The 26,179-nt window shown below is 32.9% G+C and overlaps 1 protein-coding gene across 1 annotated transcript; it reads left to right on the forward strand.

The window, feature by feature from the left end:
- The first annotated feature begins 12,542 nt into the window (after positions 1–12,542).
- LOC125059035 (glutamate receptor ionotropic, kainate 2-like) lies at positions 12,543–26,145 on the forward strand. The gene is made up of 16 exons (XM_047663192.1): positions 12,543–12,742; positions 12,845–12,931; positions 13,511–13,654; positions 13,885–13,994; positions 15,112–15,268; positions 15,690–15,898; positions 16,379–16,564; positions 16,893–17,045; positions 18,412–18,849; positions 20,262–20,485; positions 21,376–21,513; positions 22,256–22,454; positions 23,135–23,366; positions 24,079–24,197; positions 24,632–24,790; positions 25,699–26,145. The coding sequence occupies exons 1-16, from the start codon at positions 12,736–12,738 to the stop codon at positions 25,879–25,881; spliced, it is 2,745 nt and encodes a 914-aa protein (XP_047519148.1). The 5' UTR covers positions 12,543–12,735; the 3' UTR covers positions 25,882–26,145.
- The last annotated feature ends 34 nt before the right edge of the window (positions 26,146–26,179 follow it).

Genomic DNA, 26,179 nt, shown 5'->3' on the forward strand with positions numbered 1-26,179 from the left:
TACATGTACATACAAACACAACCCCCACACACACACACACACTCGGACACTCGCACACACCGCCACACCCCAACTAAAAATTGCTCACGTAGGAAAAACGGGATCTCCCAACACAAGTATCCATTAATTACTTTCTGGGAGGCCTTGATAACCGACTTGTAAAGATTTGCAGTATTAATATTTTTTTTGTTTTGAGAACTATTTTGGGTGTCCATTGGCTGCGCTGACAGCCTTTATAGCTGTCCCATTTGCCCCCTAACTTATAAATTGTATTAATACTGTAATAGAAGATTACACACGATTACCTAGGTATATTCGCATAAAGTAACTAAGTAGTTTAAACTCATCCGATATAAAGCCAGAATAGAACAAGATAGAAAAGAAAAATTAGACGTTTTGTGACTTTTTCGATTTCATCACGACACCGGATTTGATATCAAATCACAATGGCTGGTAATGGTGGATTAGTTTTGTTTTATAGATTTAAATATACGCTTATGGTAATTCTACTTTACTATAAAATACTGGATTTCATTTAGATTGCTATCTATTTTATAGCTTCTCATAGTTATAGTTTAACATGCCTGAGCAGTTTGAAAATTAATAAGCATCAAAACTAATTAAATAATAGACACCTATAAAAAGTGTAGTTAATATAATATATCCGCAAATAAAATATACTGTCCTTTAGCTATTCTCATCCTACAGCACCGCATGCTGTCGCTCAGGTCATGTCTGTCAGTCATATAATATTCAAAAAAGCCTTATAAATAAACAGTGACAATACACAAGAAGTACTCGATTATTCTAATACCAAATATTCATTTATTCATAGACACCTCATGAAAAACAAAAGACGAATGTTTGCTCACAAAGCCCAACAATATTATCAATTGTATTCCTTTGACATGAGGATTGTATGTGTTACAATATCACTTTACCTTTAGGGAATCGACGTTACATTATTTCTATTTGATTCTCATAGAATAAATATATTCCCAATATTTTGTGAAAGTTCCAAATAGTTATAGTCCAAAATATTATAAGACCATAAGTACGCCTCATCTAAAGTATTATTTAATAAATTTATATAAGAAACCCTAGAAAAACATGTTTCATGTGTACATATGAACTGTTGGACTTTAGAGACTAATCCATCGAAATTACGACAGCTATCGATAAATAATTCGTTAAAATCAAGTTTTTTTTGTAGATGTGTGATTATACCCACAAAATCTGTTAGTACATGAAAATCAAACAGAAATCGAGCAATATCTTCATTTGTTTCCACTTTTGTTGCGTCATTCATTTAGCCGAACAACGTTGTGAGTATACCCATTTTAACATACGTAATATTAATGTTTTCTTTTTCGTTGATTCTTTTTGGTCTACAGTGGGAAATTTTTATTTAATAATATTATATGTAGGTATGGAAATGAAATCGCGCTCTGAATTTGTAGTGACGTCACAGCAAATAAGAGGCCTAGAACATAATAAAACACTTAAATGTTTAATACAAACACACAAACAACACTTTTGACAAAGTGTAATAATCACCACTTCATAATTTTCTCGAACGTGCCCTAATACTGCATGCAATACATTAATCAAATTTTAATGTCTTGATAAATTTCCAACAGCCCATTAACGATAAAACGATGGTACGTAAAATTTATAACAATTAACCAAAGTTAGAACCTTTGGGAACGTAGTTTGCATTTGCTCGAGTACACGTAACAAACTTTGAAAGACTTTCAAAACTCGCCCTTTTTTCATGCGTGTTTTGTTTATTTACAGAAAAATATTAATTATGCATTTTTTTTAATTCATTTCAGTTTTACCTCTACAGAAGTACCAGTACAATGTAATGTGAATAACAGTAGATAATTCACTACAACAGATTTATTATTATGTACAAAGTTCACTTTAAATATTTTTGACGCATGGGACAGTTATAGTTCTTTGTATTTTGGTGAAAGTTACATTATCTTACCACGCCAACACTATTGCCCTCGTGCAAAAAACTAATTTCTAAATTATACTATAACAAATTGTAGTGTTAATAATTTTGAGTTAAGGTAATTAACCTTCAATTAGTTGACGGTTTAAACCAACGCTGGTTCGTGATTTTACATAAATTATGACTAAGGTCTTGGTTGTTTCGATATGTATTAGTTATATATGTACCCACATTAGTAATAATGAATAATAAGATTCTTTTCATGAAATTAATTGTTATTGATGAGAAATATTCATGAGTTTCAACTGTTTCAACAGCCGTTGATATCTAGTATCAGCATTAATTGATAAGTCGTTCCTTATAACTATAAAGATATGTGAATAAAATTGTATATATTATCTCAGGTAATAAGCTACACAACTGATCGCTTTTTGCCTTTCAAACCCTTTGATACTTCAATCACGCTTCCCTGTTGTCCAATATAATGTAATTCTAGCTAATAATAAAAGTTAACGATTACAGAGGAAAATGTCAAACTTCTATTATCTATTACGGAGACAATTTTGAGCTTCTAAAACCACAAGGTTTTACAGTTCATAGTGACACAGATAATATTTTAAATAGATGATATTTTAATGACCTAGAAGTGGTCAGCAAAACTATTGGCGAGGAGCCAAGTGATGCGGCGGTCGATGTCAACAAATCTATGAGGATAATTTATGACCTCAAAAAGGGACACCAAAGGGGGAAATGACAATTTAATATTGAAAAGGCCCTTTTTTAAGTAAAGGCTATTTATTATGACCTATACCTGTGAAGGAGATTCCTACTAAAATTGTAACCAATAATTTAATATATCTTTTACTTATATGGTTACTTATTGTTTAATTATTTATTAAACAATAAGTAACAAAAAGTTTGTATTTGTTTTCTTAGTAGAAAATTAAAGGCTTTTTTGTTTTAATTTATTTTATATTATTATGTGTGCAGTAATTATTTTTTATGATAGGTTGTCAGTATCAATATACCGTTGTGAACTGGATGTAAATTGTTTAAAATTACTTCATATACATATATTTTTACTGTTACATTTATTGTATCAGTTCTGTAACAGTTTAGATTAATAAAAAAATCATTAAATCCTGGTTTTTCAAACATAAACACTAAAATTAAATTATTTCCAATTCACATACAGTAGAATTTATATGAATTACAGATACATTACATTATCAAAATAAGATTAAAGAAAACACTTTTTTACCGGATTGAAGTTATGTATTATTATAAATTTACAATTATTTTACATAATTTTAAATTTAACTTACGCGGACGTTTCGCGTGCTTTACAGCGTGCGTGGTCACGTGTTTTCTTTAAATGTTTAAAGGTTATGTCAATAAAATAAGATTATTACATACACATGAGTACATATATATTGAAGCAGTCTATTGATGAACCAGCGTTTATTGTGGCTCGAGTCGGAGTAAACTTGATAATAGTAACCCACTAGCGTGTTAACAAAATTGCCTACAAATGGAATACTGAAGGAAAATTTTTAATGATTTTAGTTTTAGGCCCAACATCGTACTTGCGAGCTTTGAGGTTACTTTATTATTATGTCATGCCTGTATTTCTTCTCCTATGCAATAATTAATTTTACCTTCATTAAAAGTAATTTACAAATAAATTTCTCTATAGTATTCCTGCAGCATACAAAATCACTTTATTACAATATCCATTAATGTTACGTTTCCTCGTAATTTGGTAAATAAAGCCTTAAAAAAGTGTATAGCAGATTTTCCTGTCAATTAAATTAAGTGTTGAGCGATCAAAGCTCTCGCATTTACAAAGTCATTAAATCTTGTCTTCTTTGTTAACATTCCTTTTCGTCGAACCTTTGATCAATTTCAACTTTTTTTCGGCATTGACGTAATGACATGAAAATATTGCTGAATGGGAAATATTTTCACGTGTTAGACTTTGGTTTGTTTTTTTTAAACCAATTACCAGACTAAATTTTAACTATCAAATAGGCTCTAACATTAATTTAAATATTATTTCCTAATATCAAAATTATATATTGTTAGGAATAAAACACAGTTATTTAATGTATAACATATAATAATCGAATATCCACCCTTAACGCTTAGTTTGTAACTGGTACAATTCCTTGGTAAAACAATAATTGTTATCATTTTGGTTTTAACCAACTGTAGGAAGAAGAAACACATTTCACGTCCTTCTGATCTTCAATACTAAACAATACTACGGAAGAGCCAAATATTGTTTGAGACTTGACTTTCTCCTTCAATTGAAACCAAATATTATATAATTTAGTATATTCTATGACCTTTTGTTTATTTCACTTTAAAAGATCTGCTAAGTTTTTAGCTCTACTGCTGGAGTTCAGGTTCAGCTTCTAAAATACATAAAATATTTATATAGTTCATGCTTAAAGCACTGCAGTACACATCATTTTAATTAAGTTGCTTGCATACGTAAACTATATCCAAGTAGAAAGCGGAAATACTTTATGGCCCGGAAATAAGTAGACCTGCATGAGAAGCGTTGAGAACTAGGAAATTAAGTAGAATTATATTTAAGCGAAATTCATTTAAATTTGAAATTGTAATGTGAAAGGTCTGATTTGTATAACTCCATGTTTTTGGCTGCTTATTATATAAACGTCATTTAGTTTAGGTATGCTAATATTCTAGAAAAAGAACTTACCTTCAGCACGAACTTTACGATAGATTTGTCATGTAATAATAATAAAGCTACAAAGCATAGATTGACAATAAATTACTACACGTATTAATCGAACGAGCAATGTTCGCACTTCCGAATATTTTTAATCCACACAAGTTTTCAATAGAAAAATCTAACCAAAACTGATCGATTTACGCATTATAGCTATTATTCATAAAAATAAATCAGTAATTGTACTGTTTTAAGTAAGTCCCTTTTGAACACAGCGTAAACACAATTTGACAGAAAGAGACGAAAGACTGGACTTGTAGTTTTTATAAAAATAGTCAAACATACAAATAAAGTTCCATAAAAACCGTAATATAGTAATTTAGCATACAAATAAAGTTATGGAACCATAATATAGTAATAACATATTACATTGCTTTTATTAAATCTGAAACATAAATCTTGTTGAATATAGTAGAATTATGGTAAACAAATAAAAACGTAACAAAAAATGTCCATAATTATTCAACAGGTAAACAATTATTAGGGAAATTGTTTATCGGGCCTATTTGGCTCTTTGCCAATATACTCGTGTCTACAAGTGAAGCAAACTGTATCAAACCTCTAAATCCTGTTCTGTTATTGAAAAATACGTTATTAATTACAAAAATTCAATAAAAGTTTACACCAGTAAATTTTAATTTCTATACAATTTTAACTTTTTATAAGTTATTTTGCTTCAAAGCACGGAGCACTTTCAAAATATCTAATTGAGAAAACTAGAGTGGAACACAAACTAATTATTAATGAAAGACTGTATCAATATAAATAATTTCTTTTTTCTATTTAACGTTCACTTCAGGTAATTGGAATGGATGTAGAAAAACGTTGAAGCTTAAGTGAAACGCTTACAGCAAATGCAAATTACATTAAAAATTGCCAACTAAAACTCATTACTGACAGACAGCTCAGTCGCAGCCGGCTAGTTCCCAACTAGATTTCAACGAGAAAATGGGATCAAGTTTTTCTTCTTTAATGAGGGTAACTCCTCATCAAGTTGCCGGCCCGACTCGGGATTGTATTGAGCGCCAAGTTTGACAATAAACACCATTTCCGGTTTCAAGTGAGCGTCGTGACGTTTGTATTCAACTTGATCTCAACTCATAGAAATAAAAATAGTTTGAGTATTCAAGTACAAGATATCGAATGAAAGTTCTCCATTTCAATTATAGATGACTGATGAGACTTATATTTTGTGCATGTCTTATTATGTATATGTATGTAAGTGCGTGCTCCTATTTCACCATGCCTTCTGCTGATAGAGGGCAAGTCTTTGTTTTTTTTTTAAATTATGCTATTATTATTAATTACTTGATTTGATATATGGAACATGGTGTAATGGTTGCAGCTTCTTACAAACGTTGTGTAAAAAAAAGGCGATTAAAAAGAGTGGCAGAGAGTTTATTGCCAGTTCTTCTCTTCCGTTCTACGCCCTTGATTTGAGAACTGGCAGTAAATATAAAATTAGAAGCATTAATATGTATTTCTTTATTAACGAGTCATTAGTGTACATTGTGTTACCTATATGATTAAATTATTTTTTACTTTTACTTTTAGGTACTATATATACGTAATTAGTGTGTGAACCATAATCGTATGGCAAAACCAGGCGCCAGCTATTGTGTCTTAGGCCAGGTGCACTGCCACTGTTTTTTTTTGGCTTTGTATAGATTAAGATATTAAATTAGTCATAAAGTGTGCAACGCATTCAATAAAATAGAGTTCTTTTTACATTTTATTACATGCAGTCGTATACTCCCTTAATAAATTTTAATTCTTTTCCATTCTAAGTTTTCTTAAAAACTCGCTACTCAACCATCCGCCTATTACAATTTTATTATACAAATAAATGAAAGCGCTGGACACTTTCATAATAATTTAAAATTTCATTGTGTTAGCTCGGGATTTTTATAAAACATTGTGAACAAAGTACGGTACTTGAATACATTTTTTGTTTGACTCGACAATTTTCTGTGTATACTTCGGTTGCGCAAAAACTTTGTAACACATTGTTCTAATAGTTGTTTACGCATTTAAATGTTACACAATGTTGACAAATGAATTGCAACAATTCTACGTGGGTAAAAGTAGTGGTAGTCATTTTAATAATAGATTTTAGTTTTAAATCAAAAACGCTTATGTGAAATTAAACTTAATTAAAGAATAGGCTAATAAAAATAAGTGTAATTTTAAAAAGGATGCAAGGAGAGCTTACATTTAAAACTCAAAATAAATAAACAAGGCCAACTCTGCTCTTAAAACGTTATACTTATGTAGTTTAAGGGCAAAAACGGGCAAATGTTTCATCTGGAATAATGTCCTATCAAAATATTTAATTTATTGAAATTAGCTTTACTTTACTCAGCCTGGAGGTAAAATCCTTAATGAAATTAACAGAAAATATTTGAAAATATCGTTCGAACCGAGAATTTGTATGGTTTAATAATTAATTAAATGTGTGTTAAAAATAATAATCACAATTTGCTATACCTTGTTATAATATTTTTACTACTATTTGAATTGAAACACACTGTTTTTTCTTTCATTACTATGAAGATAGGATAATTTAATAAATAAAGGACTTTGATTGGACGCTGATAATTTCAAGGTTAAGGTTGGCTCTATTTTATGAAGCAGAGCAGTGCACTTTCTTGGCCACTTGACCATCTTGACCACAGCGACCGGTGCACTTTGAACACGTGAGAAGTCGAGTGCATAGTCGCACTGCCCTCCCCTCCCGAGCCGCTCCCTCTTATGTCTGTTTACGCTGTTCTGTGACAACGTCCCTAGAGTTCCCAATGTGGAGCTAGCCCTCTATGCCAATGCCACCGCTTCTTATACCACCCACAAATACAGAGGTCATCGTGGACAGGCTCCAAATCGCAACCACGTCGCTATGCGAATGGTTTCGGAAATAGGGCTTCCAAATAAATCCCGAGAAAACCGTCGCAGGTCTCTATGCCAGAAGCAACCTCCATACTCTTGCTTAGTTAGGAAAAATTCTACCTCAAATACGAGGTAGTCCCATACGGGCAAGCCATCCCGTGGCAAAAGTCCGTCAAATAAACAGGCGTCACGCTCGATAGCGGCATGTGCTTCTGCAAACACATAGCCGCTGTTCGCAAGAAGGCTTTGTTTGTCTTCCCTCACGTCTACTTCCTCCTGACTAAAAGGAGTTAGAGGTCCCTTAGATACAAGGTCTATTTCCGACCATGAAATTACCTACGACATGAATAACCTACGCTAGGGTCAATCATACAATTCGCAAAGACTACGTCGTGCATTGTGCCCCCCTACAGAGGCTAATGGCGGTCGCGCTTCTACGTGAGGAACGTCTAAAACGACGACCTGGAGCTCCCTACCATAGCCCGATGGATAAAGTTGTCTTCCACACCCCTCAACAGCTGAAGCCGAGGCTTGAGTCTCGCAGGAGACACCCTTGTGCTAGTTGCGGAAAACCCCATTCCGGCCGAGCTACGCTTTCTAAAATAGCCCGCGCTGAAGTGTCAAGGCCCTCCAGGCCAAAAGCGAGATTTCACTAACAATTTATGTATTTCTCTCATATTAACTTTTTTGTTTCTCAAAATTAGGTTGTGATTATTCGAACACACTTCAGAGACATTCGGGTTTCTATAAAGCTAAATAATGTTTTGATAAGATCGTAAGTATTACTCTGAATTTTATATATAATTGAATTATGCAGCGAATAAACTTATTTTCTTCCAAGAATTCTCACCACGTTAACGAACGAAATCTTATGGAGATATCATTTTAAATTAAATTTTCTATTTTAAACATTTTTGTATAATTAGTGAAGATACTTAAATATGAAAATATAGCAGCAAACACGGTGTTCTTGGCACTTATTGACACAAATTTCAGTCTTAGTTCTTACCAACTTAATTAAGTATTTATTTTCTAAATAACACAACAGACAACAATTTTAAATTTACAAACAAACTCAAACATAGTTTTAAAGCGTACAATATACATATTTTATTTTACTATTTTTGGCCTAATGGTCAATAATAAACTCTCTCTCTCCCTAAAACATAGCGAGAGGGCCGATGGCTGGCCATGCGTCATGCTCGTGAACGGGTGCTGCTTGTGGTGACTGGTCGTACTTGAATTCGTGTATGCGGTGATGTTGGTTATTTCGACTATGTGTTTGCGTGTTGTTCCCACGAGAATGTAAGTGCGTGCTCCTATTTCACCATGCCTCCTGCTGATAGAGGACAAATCTTTGTTTTTAATTTATGTTATTATTATTAATTACTTAAAATGTCACATGGGACATGGTGTAATGGTTGCAGCTCCTTATAAACATTTTGTAAAACAAAAAAATGGCGATTAAAAAGAGTGGCGGAGAGTTTATTGCCAGTTTTTCTCTCCCGTTCTACGCCCTTGATTTGAGAACTGGCAGTAAATGTAAAATTAGAAGCATTAATATGTATTTCTTTACTGACAAGTCATAAGTGTACATTATGTTACCTATGTGATTAAATGATTTTTTACTTTTACTTTTAAAACATTATACTGACATTCGTTTCAATAAAAATGGCGTTAGTTACGCGTAAATGAAGGTTAAATATAACGTCAGAATATTTATTATACAAGTTACTACTTGTAGACATTTTATACATTTTACTATTTTATTTCATGAATATCGAATATTTCTTGGCAGTTCTTCTTGTCCATTCTTCATCCTTGACTTGATAACTGTAAATTAAGGATAATTTTTTTGTGAATATATTATATTCTGATTTGAATACTTTATATTACTTTTCATTATTATAACACGTATACAGTAAAAACTGTTTACAGGTATAATAGACGTCACTTATCAAAATTATACAAATGTTTTAATATAATAAATATCCTGTTACGGTTGCTTTACAAAAGCCTTGCTTAGTAAAGAATTGTTAAATTAATTTAACGCTTTTGGACCGGTATTTTGTTTTAAAACGTTAAACTTACATTGCCATTGTTACTATAATAGATGGATATGTCACGAACGAACGATTTAAGAACGCATATTAAAAGTCCTTTACTAAATCAATTATGATCTCTAATGCTGTCTGAAATTCCCAAAAACTAAATCTTCATACCCATTCCATACATCCAACAAACCTTGAATCACATAGATCCATATCAAACTTCACTTCGGATTTCACAACGGGCTTTTCGCATTTTTCCTCCAACCGACCACAAAAATTTACACATACTGAACTTGGAAAAATAAATGGAATACATTTTTCAAACCGCACCAAATTTTTTAACGTCTCATCTATCTTTTAGCGGTTAATAATGGGGATATTAGAAAATCCTTTTAAAACAGGTACTTTTTGTCGCTAGCCCAGCAGAAGATATCTGCATTTTCCTGAATTAGTTTTCTATATAGACACGTAATCAGCCTTTGCTAGACACAATGTAAATTTCTCGAGCGCTAATTTTCTTATAGCCTGAAGGCTATACAGTGATCTGTATGATAAAGGAGAAGAGTAGAAGTAGAAGTATTGTAGCAGAAACTCCAAAGATTTGTTGCTTTTACAGTACTTATTACTATCATATGATACCTTTATAATACTATGTACCTGTTTTGTCTAATAGTTCATTAAAGTAAATAATTAAGAATTACTCATTGTTTTATTCCTAAAACCAACATCTACCAGCTGACAGTGGTAAAACCTAGCATATACTGTATTTGAATGGTAAAAGCTCGAAAAAATCGTCGTATTTTCAGAAATACTTACATTTAGCAACTCATGTCGGTAAATCCTAAGACTTACACTTAAATCTTAAGATTAACCGTAGTTCGAGCTTTTACAGTAACATATCCATGTCTAACCCTTACGACTACGACTTTACTTACTTAAAGTCTTACATTCCCCATGTAGGTCAGAGGACATCCACCGTACAACACCAACCTGATCGGTATTGGGCAGCTCTTTTGACTTCACTCCAGGTCGTTTCAGCTTCTGCCTAGAGGCAAAGAAGCTGAAACGATTATAGATAATCCATCTTTGCCTTGGCAGCCTTGCCTCGACAACACTCCTGTCGAGTTGTCTTGGCAATATTACTTGAGTGCGTGTGGCGTTGGCGTTTTATAGTTCTGTAGTTTCTTACGCAGATTTTTTTATTTGCAGACAATAAAAAAAAGTTACTATAATTATGTAGACTAATTTAAAGCTTTCACCTACACTACCTAACTCAACGCGTTTTTTTATTGTATTTAAAACACAAGATTTATTTGTTATAATAAAACATATTTACTTATATTATTTGCAACATAAATTTAGCAGTTAACAGCACTTAGAACTAATTATGCTCAGTGATATAACAAATACGATTGACCTGGATATAGGCCAAATGTTCGAATGGCCATGACGTATTCAGACCACCTGTTTGGCATATGTATGCTGAAAGCTGCATATGCATGATAGGCATTTAGTTTGAATAGTGAAAAAACATTGCTAGATAAAAATACTATAAAATCCCTGCCGCTATTTCCCTGACACACTTTTTAAATACGCTGTTTGCTTTAAAAGATGAGTTGATTCTAAATGGAAATATGATATTGAAAGCTTTGAAATAGAACAAGTTGTTGTCCGTGACTTGGTTTAACTAAATAAAATTTGTTAAATTTTATACCAATTTTTTCACTCTTTTTCTCATCATCTAGTTCACAGCTGAGAAGGACTCGTGTTGTCGTGGTCCTCATTTTTTTATGGTCTGTCCGCTTTCTATGTAACTTCACTATTAGTAGGGACAGCGATGCCAAACCGGAGGTTTTGGGTTCGCTCGGAAGCAAAACTCATTATTCAGGTCTTTAATCGAGGTTTTTAATCGAGAAAATCACTTTTTTGGTGGATTCTTCTCCACTCCGAAAAAGTAATAAAATATCGGATAAGTTATCATGTGATGCCATCTGTTGACAACATTACGCATATAAAAGAAACCTACCACTTTGTTCTTGCGCCGGATAACAAAACAAAAGATGTTGTGTGTCAGAAAGTGCTTTAACATGCAGTATAGCAATATTGGCGCTAGAGAGAAGAGGCCTAATGTGTAAAAATGCCATTCTTTTTTCGCAATGCCAAGCATAAAACATTTCTGTTTTTGCAAAAAAGTTGTATTAATGTTATTACCTTTTAGCTAAAGTTAACACGTTTATTTAAGAAATAACGATTACGTAGACAAACGCGTCGTTTATATCTCTTCTCATATATTTTTAGTTTTAAAAAGCAAACCAATATTAATATAATTCTACCAAGTCTATTGTTCTTCTTTGTAGGACGTGCACTTAGGAGATTATATGGATGTATTTACGTAGTATGAACTATTCATTTGCAGAATTAAAAATGGTTCTTAATTTTTAAAATTTTATACATTTGTAAATGAAGAATAGTTTAGTTAAGGATCGTCGTTTGTGATGAATAATAATAATAAATTATTAATTTACATTATTGTCGTTATTATTTATATTTAACAGTTAAAGTTCATCGGACATAATATAAATATAGCATTTTAATAAGCATTATCTTATTAGTCAATTGTTGAGCATTTAGATGTTTCCCTACACCGTATGAACATGTATACGAGTACTTCCTCATATTTGAAATTAATTCAAAAAATTAAATCCATTGATGCTTAGTCTGTCCCTGTTCACAATAAATATATATGTGTGTATCTTGAATGTCGTGAAATTGAAATCGTAGACACAATTTGTGCGAGTTAAATTAGTTTGTACTCATTACGTGCGACCCATAGCAATGTATCATATGTAACAACAACGTAACACATGTCAAAGCAAGACTGTTTGGCTGCTCTCCTGGCCAAGATCGCATCGACCGGTTCCAATGACCCAGTCTACATCTGTTCTCTGTAATACATACATTATAAACTTAAAACGTAATATTCAAAGTGAGCACGTTTGAAACAAAGTTATAATGTGACGGCTGCGGACTCTCATTGTTCCGTTGGATTTCGTTTCCTCTTTTCAGAAAATCTCATCATAAAAATGCAGGGCAAGTATCGTTATATACTTTTAACTCCGAAGTATTTGCCCGGAGTTCTGAACCCCTATTTGCTTAGTATCGTAAATGTGAACTTTGAATTTTCTGTTTCAGGAATTCTACTTATAGTACTAACGCTTTATGGTTTTAGCGATGGAGCATTACGGAATTTTATTTTGTTAAAAAAGCATTTGAGTATTGGTAAGGGATATTTTGTTAAATCGTTATAACCTGGGTATCTAAAGTTAAATACTTTAAAAATACACGATGTATTATAAAATATATACACATTTACATGGATTAATATAATATAGTACTTGACACATTGGCAATCTCTACGCCTACGCCATTAATTTCGCACGAAATCAGACGAGCTCAGTCTTTGAATTCACTATAGTATCTTCTTAAGTATTTCTCTTCTGTCCCGTTATAAGCTATTATAGATGTGAATCATAAACCCTAAGACTAACTTTTACTTTTTATTATTATTTTATTTTAATGTTACAAGTAATTTTATTTTCTTTTAGTTCAGACGATATTTCTTTTTTTACTTTTCCATGCTAGCATTGCCTTGCAGAAATCATTTGATAGCGATAAATCCGCCCGTTACCTTATAATTTATGTAACCTGTTTTTTACATGGATGTGTTAAGGTAACGAACTGTAAATTAATAAATAGACCTTCATTAAAACATTTTTTTAAGGAAGGCTTTTTATGAGCTCAAAAACATTTATTTTATAATAGGTGAGTTTTCATGATTTAATTAAATATTATTTTTAGGTGTTATTCTACCACCAAACACGGTAACGGAAGTGGCCTTCGAATCAGCTCTTGTTCGTGCTTCCATGGAAAGTAAAAAGTATAATTATGTAATGAATATACGGTACGCGCCGTACGGAGACAGTTTTGCAGCATCGAAGGCAGGTCAGAAGCTATATAAAAGCTTTACAAATTACTAAAATGAAAGTCATTGACCTCGTAAAACTGTTTTATTTTAGGGTATCAAAAATTAAAAGTCTGTCATAATATGTCTAATTGGTTTAATAAGTCTTATTCTTAAAAAAACTTTTTAAATTAAAAGAGAGCAGTATACAATATGGGGAAGACAAAGTCTACAAAAGTTAGTGGATTTTAATCAATTACGTGTCTTACAGCGTGTGATCTGCTCGCCAGCGGTGTGATTGCAATCTATGGACCCACTGATCCGTACTCGGCGGACGCCGTCCAGGCTCATTGTCGAGCTGCCGGAGTGCCGCACATACAAGTTAGCTTTTGTCTTAACTTTCAATAGCTTTTACTACTAACGTAGTTTAAGTGGTTGCGTCTGCCAATATAATCAATAGAATTTTCTCTTTATATTTCCGTTTTCAAGGATTTTCGTTTATTAAACATGCTACAGAACAGAACTGAAATAAAATATATTAAATGTACAATCTGCAAAATGTGTCGGATTAAAACAAGAGCTAATTAATACTAAATTCAGTATCCAACGGTGAACCCCCGGGAAATAACAACCGCAGAAAAACAAATATATCATTGCTTATTTAACGTATGATTATGAACTGTCACGTATAGTTGAAGATTTTGAACCATAAATGCATTGTCTCATCTTATACAGTGAAATAATTCATTGGGAGAAAATCAGAATGTCTTAAACCTAATCGATGATGTATGACCATACAAAAATTCCATGCGCTATGTGTTTGCCCCATGATCAATTAAAGGGTAATAAGATACATATACTTTACCTATGAATCGTTTTTGTATAATATTTGAAAGGTAATGCGACACAAATATACAAGGCACACAAAAGCCCTTTAGCCCGCTACGCTAGTGGTAAAAAAGTAAGTATAAATGATATGTCAAAATAAAGTAATTAAATGTAATTTTTAAAAAATACATTTATTTTATTTTACATAGAAAATAGTGTTTCTTTGACTAAAAGGCTATCGGTGGAAAACTTGCCAAGCCCGTTTACGTCGTATCGTAAGAATTTGGCATCGGCTTATTGCCTCAAGAATAGGCGGTTTAAATAATGTATTATCTTAAAAAAAATTATCAACGTGATATGATATAATTCAAAAATTAATAAAGTTTAAATTTGTATACAGCAACTAGCTGACCCGACAGAAGTTATTCCGTACACCTCTTAAATACAAAAAAAATAATCTAACTGTAAATCTAAACCATCCACTTGAATACACACACACTAAATATAGTATAATTTCAAACACAAGCTCAGAAGTAGATATAAACGAGTATAAAGATATAAGCAATAATATTGGGGATTCGTTTGTACTGTTTTCTAATTGCAAAATACAAATCAGATTAATAACGGATCACTTCAGTCTATTTATAAAACTAATACTATATATTTTCAGGCATCTTGGCGACCTCCACCAATAAGAGGCTATGAAATACCCTCTCCGCCAGGCTTCAATTTATATCCCGAAGCCGTAGCTCTGTCAGAAGCAATGGCACAATTTGTAAAAGACAGTGACTGGAATACCTACACTTTTCTTTATGACGACGATGAAGGTAAGAATTTGTATGAAATGATATTTTTAGTCTTAAGCATAAACGTGGGGTAATATTACCAGCGTTTTGATATATACATTCGTTTTAATTTGGGAAAAATTGGCTAAAGTCAATAAGTTTTTTATTAGTGTTACTAGTACAGATGACTGAGCGTGCGTATATCGCGCTTGAATCCAAAAAAGCGGGTTGAAATTTATTAAGTGACTATTAATATTATTTAATTAAGTGACTATTAGCATTTATTTACATCTTTGCTCTAATAAAAGATTATAACTTGTCTATGTAATTGTGCTATTTGACGATTTAACCGTCCGAGGTTGATACTTGAATTGTTATTTTAGCAATGAAGTAAACACAACGTTTGTTTGTGGCGTTTGTTGCTGGCCTAGCGGAAGTTTGATTAAGACCAATATTGTTTCAGGGCTAATTCGATTACAGGAAGTTCTTAAATACGCTCCTCCGACAGACAAGTGGCTGGTAAGAAGACTCAAGAGAGGGGAAGATAATAAACAACTGTTAAAATCACTCAAGGCCCGGGGACAAACTAGAGTGATTTTGGACTGCCCGTCTGATAGAGTACTTCAATATTTACGACAGGCTCACGATGTTAAGTTCTTCGAAGATTACATGGTGAGGGTCAAATAGAATGCAACTAGGATATCTGATTTCATCGGGACGAGAATCTTTGACTTATGCGCTATGTACGTTAACTGAGCAATGGATGTGGATGAAAATTGTTTCTCGAGTAATTCGAAGAGCCTGAATTTTTAAGAAAAAAGTTAATATGTGTATCAAGTAATGTTATATATAACTACTGTATATTCAAAAATTCATCATAGTACGTATGAGAAATTAATTCCTTCATATGCGCTAAGTGCGCACAGAGTCATTAGACTTCGAAAGTAGTTTTACAAAGCGAAAGTATATACCGAATAATAACATTATACACTAAAACTATTAAGACGTTATAATGTATTTAACAGTTCAACGATAAAAACTCGTTGAAAACGATTTGCGTAAAGAGAAATGCCATAATGAAGAATATATTAAACGTTTTTAATACATTTTCATTTACAATACAATTTTATTAATTGTTATATACATTTTCAGAGTTACGTCCTCATGTCTTTAGATGCTCATACATTGGACTTGCAAGAACTACGCCATGGACTTTCAAATGTTACATGTTTGAGGATATTCGATCACTCAGATTCTAGAACTATTTCCTACCTAGCTGACTGGAATTCTAGAAATCCTAACAATATAAAACTTCCTAACGAAACTCACCAAATTACGGTAAGCTCATGAATTATACAATTCAGTTCAGTTCAGTGGTTTTTATTAATACTAAAATATGATTAATGATAAATTAATGATTCGCATTATAACAAAAAAAAATTGTATGTGTATGACGTCACAACAATTCTAAAATAATGGGCAAAAAACTCTTTAAATCACCGTTCATTAACCAAAATATAACCAATTAAAATCAAGACAAAATCTTTTCTGGAAAATAGCTTTTCGAATACGAATGTTTCTCGGAATTTTTTATAACCCTGAAAACCCGTAATCATGTTAATTTTTAAGCCAACATATGTTTAATTGATCCAGATTTTTGTTGCAGGTAGAGGCTGCTTTGGCGACCGACGTCGCGCTGTTAATAACCGATTCTGTAGAAAACGCGCCCGAAAACTTTGAAATTGAACCAGAACCTCTTGAATGTGATTCCGATAATAAATGGAAAATCGGGAGTGAGTTTAACGAATTAATATTGACGGTGAGTTTTGGGGCAAGATTCTGATTGAACTTGGAGTTTTAGCGCAAACTATGATAGTATGTTAATAACAAAATGGATTAATTTGACCAACGAAAGTCACACTCAAATCAATATTTAATTTAATTATTATTCCAACTTCGCGGTAAAGACTTTTTTGCTATGTTTGGTGGTATCCAAAGAATTATGTCGCATGCGTATCTATTGTACAAAGTTTCGCTACTTTTACCGATACAGTATACATGGATGATATTATCAACATACTGGTAAAGAAATTCGGCAAGTTCCGCTATGCAAGTGTATATTTTTTAACATAAATTCTTGAGGAAGAATGTAGAATAAGGAGCATTATACACATAATAAAAAGGATATTTAGATAAAAGAGATAGTGCACTAGCCTGAACACTAGGATTCCCGGTGTCGTGGGCGGCTAGTAATATCTAGATAACACTTACAATTTTATAATTAAACTACTACTCCACAATAAGAATACATTCCGTTTCCCGTTGAGCAGATGTTGTTATGTGATGTTTTAGTGAATGTATAAAGTTTTCGTAAATTAATCTTTAGTGAATTTTTTTTTAAGAATGGGCCTCTGAAAGAGAAAAAAGGTTTGCGTAGTACGAGTATATGATGTGGTTTTTGTTTCTAAACAAATCCTATTTGTTCCAAAAAACTATGAAGTATACTTATACCATTAGTTATAGAAGACATTATGCATATCAAGGTGTCTTCGGAAATAGAAATTTAAACTTTGTAGTTCTTTTGCTGTTTATATATAAAAATTGTATTAGTGTAAATATATTCTTGGTATATTTACACTGCTTTTGCTGTTTATATATAAAAATTGTATTAGTGTAATAATTCTAGTACAATTCGACTTTATGTGACTTCCAGCTTTATATTATGCAACGTATTTCGTACCGTTAGCTCTACTCGTGTTGACGGTTTTAGCTCTCCTTAGGGATATTATCAGAGATATTGCAAAAATAAAGTGCAGGGAAAAATCGCAATAAACATCCATCTTCAATGTTTATATGCACAACCTTTATAGACTACTTTTACATGTTTAGACGGAGGTCCTATATTAAGGTTATAAATGCTTAGAACTTTATTTTAAAAATATATAACTACAATAATGAATGATTTAAAAATGGCAATTAAATAAAAATAAATACACAATACTTACATCGCGTATTTGAGCTGACGTTCGACTTGACTATTTCGAATTATTATAATTCGACTCTCCGTGTCAAATTCTGTTTATGATGATGATGATCCGTGATGACGCGACAGATGAATATTTAGCCAAAACGCTGCATTAAGTCTGATGTATTATAAGAATAAAAGGGGAATGTTGTAATTTCAGAACGAAATAACAGGAATAACTGGCCAAATATCCTTAGACAATTCAACGGGAGACCGCACCAATTTCGATGTGGAAATAATGGAGCTGTCAAACAGTGGCTTTAATAAAATCGCAAAATGGCGTTCCGATACAGGATTCGTCCATTTTCGAAGTGCGAACGATGTCTCAGACCGTTTAGCAGAAATATGGCAAAACAAAACATTTAAAGTCGTGTCGAGGATTGGCGCGCCCTACCTCGTCGAAAGAGTGCCTGAAAAAGGAGAAACACTTACAGGGAATGACCGCTATGAGGGCTACTCAAAAGATTTGATACATGAGATATTGAAGGAAACATTGCATCTGAATTATGAGTTAGAGATTGTACCGGACAAAAGTTATGGATCGTACAATAAAGATACAAAGAAATGGGACGGCCTTATTGGGCATTTGATAGAAAGGGTCAGTAATTGAGTTTTCTATTACTTTATAGTCTATAGAGACACATTTTCTGAAGTTATACTTCTTTTGGCGTGTTAGGGAAAAATGATCAGAGTTAATTTTTACGATGCGGCGCACACCGTCACAAAAAACTGACACCCTGAAGTTAGCTATATATATGCTATGCTTTTGAAAATATGTTTATCTTGTTGTTATCTTACGCCAAAGAAGTGTAACTTGTAACGCGTGTACATAACTACACACACGTTTGTTTTTCGATCAGAGTCTAATGAACATTACTTTTCACATTCAAAAGTTAAGAAAATGAATAAATTTAAATAGCATACAATAATTATAACACCCGGGTGGCATTTTCTATTCATACGGCATTAAACAAATGTTTTTTACCTTTTTTTATCATTCATCAAGCTAATACTAATTTGATAGAAAATAAATAATGAACGTAAACTTTAATAATATTAATAATCTAGTGGCGCTACAATCCTATATGAGTCTTGGCCGCAGATTGTATTCGTTTCTTTGATCTTTTGTTTTTCTAATAGGTAAGTAGGCGCTCAGCTTTCGTTGATTTTTGTCTTCACCGTACGAGTGTTAGATGGGCACATAAAGAGGTAAAATGATTCCCAACCCGGGCTCGAACCTATGCTGTAGCCACTAGGCCATCACTGCTCTTAATCTAAGATATGAATGATAATGTTTATAAAAATCTATTTTTACATAATAATAATGCTTAATAAAATCTGGCCAGAGTAAAACAGCACAGGTGTTTAGGCTTTATGTAGATATTCCATAACTCCCATTTACGCCAGGCATTAAATATTTCTTCCTCTGTGTCAATAAATACAGGAAAAGTATAACCTTCAAAAGTGGCTTCCAAAATAAACATTTTTGTTTATTAATTGTACGGAAACAAATTAAACAACATTTATTTCAAGACATCCTCGCTAATTTGTAAACTCGCTCTCGAAAATGTTACTTAGGGATAATAAATATAATGGTTAAGAATTCATTAACCGGATCACGGTTTTAAATATTCAGTGCAAACCTACAAATATACAATCATTAAAATCCCATAAACCATAGTTTAAAAAAAATAGTTTCTTTCACAAGCTAATGTCCTGTTATTGTTTAAAGTTTTAACGAAAAATAGGTAGCAGACCAGACAGACGTTGTTCCTTGCACGTCTCAAATACAAAAGAGAAAAAAAGTCGAATTGTCTATCATTCTGAAATCCACTTGAACACATACAAAAATTTATTTATTGTAAAAAAGCACACTAACGAAACACAACATACAACAAACACAATACTGCATGTTATCAATTTCAAGTGTGCCCAACATTTAAAGGAAATATTACAATTATAAAAGAGAAAATAAGTATTAAGATTAAATACAGAAGAAGATTTTTACAGAAGGCAGATTTGGCTATTTGCGATCTCACCATTACTTATGAAAGACGTTCAGCTGTGGACTTTACAACGCCGTTTATGACATTGGGGATCAGTATTCTGTATTCAAAGCCCAAACCGCCGGAACCCGAGCTATTCTCATTTCTAAAGCCTTTCTCAGTTGACGTTTGGATCTACATGGCCGCGGCTTATTTAATGGTTTCGTTATTGCTCCATATTTTAGCCAGGTTCGTATGAGCTTGATACATGATATTTCCCGTTTAGGTACGAAGTCGTGATTTACTTGGGTTTACTTTAGCTATATAGTGTCATAGAGGTCATAAACAAAATTGTTCTTTATCCGGTAATCGATACAGGACCAATGAGCTGGAGGCTTTTAGCAGCTAGCCTTTTAGTAACTTAGCCGTGGCACGGTAAAAACATATCTGAAGTCAGCTATTATCCTTTTTTATTCAACGTTATATAATAATTAAATCAATCCGGTAACGAAACATTACCTCTTAATAAAAACTTAACACTTAATGCCTTTGTCTCTTTCTATCATATTGTGATACGCTGTGGTGAAAAGAGACATATCAGTACTAAATAAGGGGATAAAATTAATATTTACAATTATCGGTTTTTGTACGTTAGTCATATGACACCAAACGGTCACAGATTAGTCCAATCGCCGATAATATCTAATATTAATTCTATCTTGCAGTTTATTTCGTTAGAGATTCTTTTTGATCGAAAAATTAAGAATAGTAATTGCTGTTTTACTGGCATGATAGTCATATGGATTGATGCGACGCCATCTTGCCTAAAGAGGCGTCTTAGCGGGTTCTTGAAATTATGAATGTTAAATTCGAAATTTAAACGCCAATACTTATCAGAATTAAAGAGATATATAAATCGGTTCCATTAATGAATATACTGAAATGGTTTTTTTTTAATATTGTCCAATAGCTCATTATACTAAAGTAGTATTATGTAAAATAATATTATGTTTGTAATAAAGTAGCTAATACTACAGTCTATATATAACATGAACCACTTAATGTAGGTAGGCGTATCGACCTGGTTTGCGCAAATTAAGTTATTCCAGCGACGTTCAACTTGGCTAAATGAATTGCAGGCTCGCGCCAAATGATTGGGAGAACCCGCATCCATGTGATAAGTCTCCAGAGGAATTGGAGAATATTTGGCATATCAAGAATTCTTGCTGGCTCACCGTTGGATCGATTATGACACAAGGATCTGATATATTGCCAAAGTAATGCTGCCATTTATCATCGCTCAAGTCAATTTTATATGACATTTTATAATAGGATGTGTTTTGACTTTGCTTGGTCATAGGCTCATACTTGTTCTTGAAAAATAGATGATACATATAGAATGTTTTAAGCGAATTTAAATACGTAGTAACATTTTTTTTAACTAACTCTTCTAATTAAATAAATCTTAGGGTAAGATTGAGAGTCGAAACATAGATAAAAATGGAAATTTATTAAATTATTAGCTAAAAAAAAAAAAATGATTAGCTGATCCGTCAACGTACTTATATTATTTCTAGGAAACATTATTTTAGTTCAATAAAAATAAGTATCATAAAAAATAGAGGGTGAAGATTAAGGATTGTATGTATTTTTGTATGCTGTATCATAAAAAATAAAAACGAAAAATGTTGTCTAATAAATAAAATATTTTTTTTTGAGGTGGACACCTCTTACCACTTAGGGGTTTGAATGATAGTAGCCGATTCTCAGACTTACTGAATATGCAAAAACAAACAAAAGAATCGGTCGAGCCATTTCGGAGGAGTATGGGAACGAACATTGTGACACGACAATTTTATATACGAGTATAATATAGAGATACATAACTCGACGGTTCTTTTTATAGTACTCGCGTTGACCATAGTTTATACCGAGTAATCCTTTTATACTATTATACTAAATATTCGCAAGTATCTTTAATCTTTATGATTACATTTTTCTATCCTTCTCTTTTCGTAGAGGCTACTCAACTCGCTGGGTGTGCGGTATGTGGTGGTTTTTCGCTCTCATTATGTGCTCGTCTTACACTGCAAACTTAGCTGCCTTTTTAACAAACGCCGCTATGGATGATTCAATCAAGAGCGCCGAAGATTTAGCTATGCAAACTAAAATTAAATTTGGTACCGTGGATGGTGGTTCCACTTCTAGTTTTTTTAAGGTACACAATGTTCGGTGTATTAATTTAGTTAACGAATAACATAGGATAGGTTAACGGACCTTTTTCATTGTCCGTTGAGTGAAATGGCAAAAGTTCTATTATTTGTTAGTGCCTATAAAAATAATAATAATCAGTGGCGCTACAACCTCTTTAGGTCTGCGCCTCACATTTCTGAATCTGTTTCATTAACATTTTTCAATTTAATACGCAAGCAGGTGATCAGCCTCCAGTGCCTGACACACGCCGTCGACTTTTTTGTCTAAGAGATTTCGGTTTCCTCACGATGTTTTCCCTCACCGATCGAGCGAATGCACATAGAAAGAAAGACCATTGGTGCACAGCCGGGGATCGAACCTACGACCTCAGGGATGAGAGTCGCACGCTGAAGCCATTAGGCCAACACTGTTAGTGCCTATAGTAGTTAGTTAATTTCTTATATTTTTTATTATGTGATTTTGTTTTCCCTAATTAATTTCTGTAAATTTTATTCACTTATTGTTCACTCTAGTCAATTTAGGGTCGCCTGTTAGGGCAGGAGTGTTCTTATAAATAAAAAAAATAAATGTTTAACAATATTATTGATTATTACAATATTGAAGTCAATTGAGATAGTATCGCAACAACTAGCTGTTTTTTGCTGAATAAATATTATACAAACAATCATATTTTTGTCTATTTAGAGGTCTAATGTGTCTACGTACCAACGCATGTGGACAGCAATGGAATCAGCACGACCGTCGGTGTTTGTGAAGAACAATGATGAAGGAGTCGAGAGAGTGAACAAGGGGAAGCGGCAATACGCCTTTCTCATGGAATCCACTGCCATCGAGTACCAGTTGGAGCGACACTGCGACCTTATGCAAGTTGGAGGTTTACTTGACTCCAAAGGATATGGAATTGCAATGCCTTTCTGTAAGTATATGTATATAGTCTTAAATTAAAGTCTAATTTTAGTCGCAGCTATAAGATTCATTTACTAACTCAACAAAAATCCCACGAAATCTACTTCTACTAAAAACTAAAAAATATTTATCAACTTCTTAACAATTTTTAACTTCTAATTTTATTTTATTTACATTTTATTAATTTTACTATACACCTTTACATAAGACTTCATTACGTACACTGGTAACTTTTATTATATTTTTTTTCTACTAAGTATTTATTACATTCCTTTTCTTTCTTTTTTTGCGACTGAGGCGCAAACTAGCTGCTGTGGTCTCTGGCAGAATGACCAGCGCTGTGAAACATTTTGCTCCTCAGCATAATGCTGAGCCAGGGCCAATTACAGCCACAGCACACACTCTGTGTGTTTATGTGTGTGTGTTTTTGTTAGTAATAAATGTTATGTCTATGTCTATATTGGCGGGCGTCAAAGATTTTTCTGTATTCTACGTATTGATTCTATTCTACGTATAATTGTATTGAATTGTACCCTCCAAAATCAACATTAATTTGTTTTTGGATTACTAGCTTATCACAAACGTCCGAGCTTAAAAACAATTATGTTAAAACGTTGCGTTTAAGTTTTGGTGAATATTTAAGTAGGCAATAAAGTTAAATTGGACCTATATATAAAAAGAAATATACTTTATACATTTTAATCGAATCTTTAAATGTTCAGTTTCATCCTATCGCACTGCAGTAGACAACGCTGTACTAAAATTAGCCGAAAGCGGTAAATTAGTGGAACTGAAAAATAGATGGTGGAAACTTCCAGAAGATGCACCTAAGAAGTGTGTTGTAAGTATTTAAGTTTCAAACAGTCTTTAACCTAGAAAACTTGTATCGAAATATATACTTGGCACATTTTTATAAACAACAAACAAAGAGTTTATGATACTCTATATAAGTGATACGTGTGTTCTTATTCATGGGTACCTTGTTAATTTTGTATACTAAAGATTTTTTTTATTTATTTCCGACTTTCATCATCATTTTTGACAGCTATGTTAGTCTGGCTATGGGTGCTGTTGTCGCTCTTTATTTGGTGCGTTCTTTGTAAAGTAAAACTAAACCGTCAGAAAAGCCCGGCAAATCTCATTTAGAAACAATTCACAAACTGAAGACTTGTGTCTGCCCCACATCAGATTGAGGATATACGAGGAAGGGTTACTAGGAAATACAATGATATATATATTATATAGCTACAAATTACTATTTTTCACAAATTTTAGCTTGAGGAAGCGACAGATGATGGTGCGAGTGCTGCGGAACTGGGTGTGGACAATGTAGGAGGAGTATTTGTTGTGCTGGGCATAGGCTGTGGCATGGCCGCTAGCATGGGTGCTTTAGAGTTTCTTTGGCACGTGAAAGATGTGGCGATTGAACAGAAGGTACGATTTACGCAGTCTTTACGAACTTTGAAACGTGATAAAAAACTATTCAGAAAAAATCTATCAGGAATAGACTAATAAATACAACACCTAAGTATCTATAAGCTATCGAATAAAATATTGATATTCTAATTTGGTGGAAATAAGAACCGTGGAATTCATATTACATATTTCAGACATTTTTATGATGAAGCATTGTTATGAGTCTACTCTAAAGGTGCAAAAACCCCGCCGCTGCGCCCAGCAGTGCACCGATCGCTTATTCTTTTTAATTGCGCAGTTAACACTTTCTGCAAGGAAGACGAATAAAAAATTTCGTAATGCGTTCGTAACAATAAAAAATAATCGGTTGCATGTAAAGTCGGTTTACTGACTGTAGTTGAACGTGACAACAAGAAAATACTGATGGAATGCTTGCATTTTTAAAAAGAAAGTTTTAATTTTATTTGTTTGATAGATATTTTGTATGAATAAAGAGAAGGAGGTAAATGGAAATCACAATTGAATTGATCAAGTTACATACGCATACGCATAAATACAATTATGTCAATTTTTTAACGAACGAACGCTGCCGAACGCGGAGGCCGATTGTGCCTCTTTGTCGCTCGTACCGCGCTCTCGCTTGCACTTCAAGCCTTAAATGGAACGCCTCAGAGCGAGGTAACGCCGCATGCGCCATGTTTTTCCGTGCGTGCAGCCGGCCCCATCGAATTATAAGACGTTGTCACGTCAAAACCTGTGTCTAGGCTGATCACCTACTTGCTTATAAACAAAAGCGTTATACCGCTGCTAGGTTTTCAAAACTAGTAACTAGATATAAAACATTCATTTTATTCATAAATTATGAACCGATATGATATAACAATGTATACTGAAGTTTGGAGTAAACTCTCGCACATTTCTTACAGATGACACAATCGGATGCTTTTTGGGCGGAATTGGCGTTCGCGTTGAGTTTCTGGGAGACTGAGAAACCTGTAGAGCATTCAAGGCCGTCTTCGTCTGCATCAGGGGATATGGCTTCAAGAGCTTCATCGGTATTGAGATCGGCCGCTGATTTATTTAGCATCGATATGTTTAATAAACATTGAATAATTATATGAAATAGGTGAAGCCAATTTAATTGTCTTTGGTACCTATACCAATGGTGTATAGGTCCCAACCTACACACAAAGTCATTATGACCTTTACTACCTTTATAGGTCATTAATAATGAAGCTCATAATGACTATTATTTATTTATTATCATAATGAATATTATTATATATGTATTGTTTTAATTTTATTGAAGAGAGTTTGTTGTATGTTTAAATGTGTACAGAAATAAGCTGTCAATTTTTTTATTATTAAGTGAGGGAGAAATAATAATATATTTAAATATCAATACCG

Source organism: Pieris napi, chromosome 2 (assembly GCF_905475465.1).
Source record: "Pieris napi chromosome 2, ilPieNapi1.2, whole genome shotgun sequence".
NCBI classification, from domain to species: domain Eukaryota; kingdom Metazoa; phylum Arthropoda; class Insecta; order Lepidoptera; family Pieridae; genus Pieris; species Pieris napi.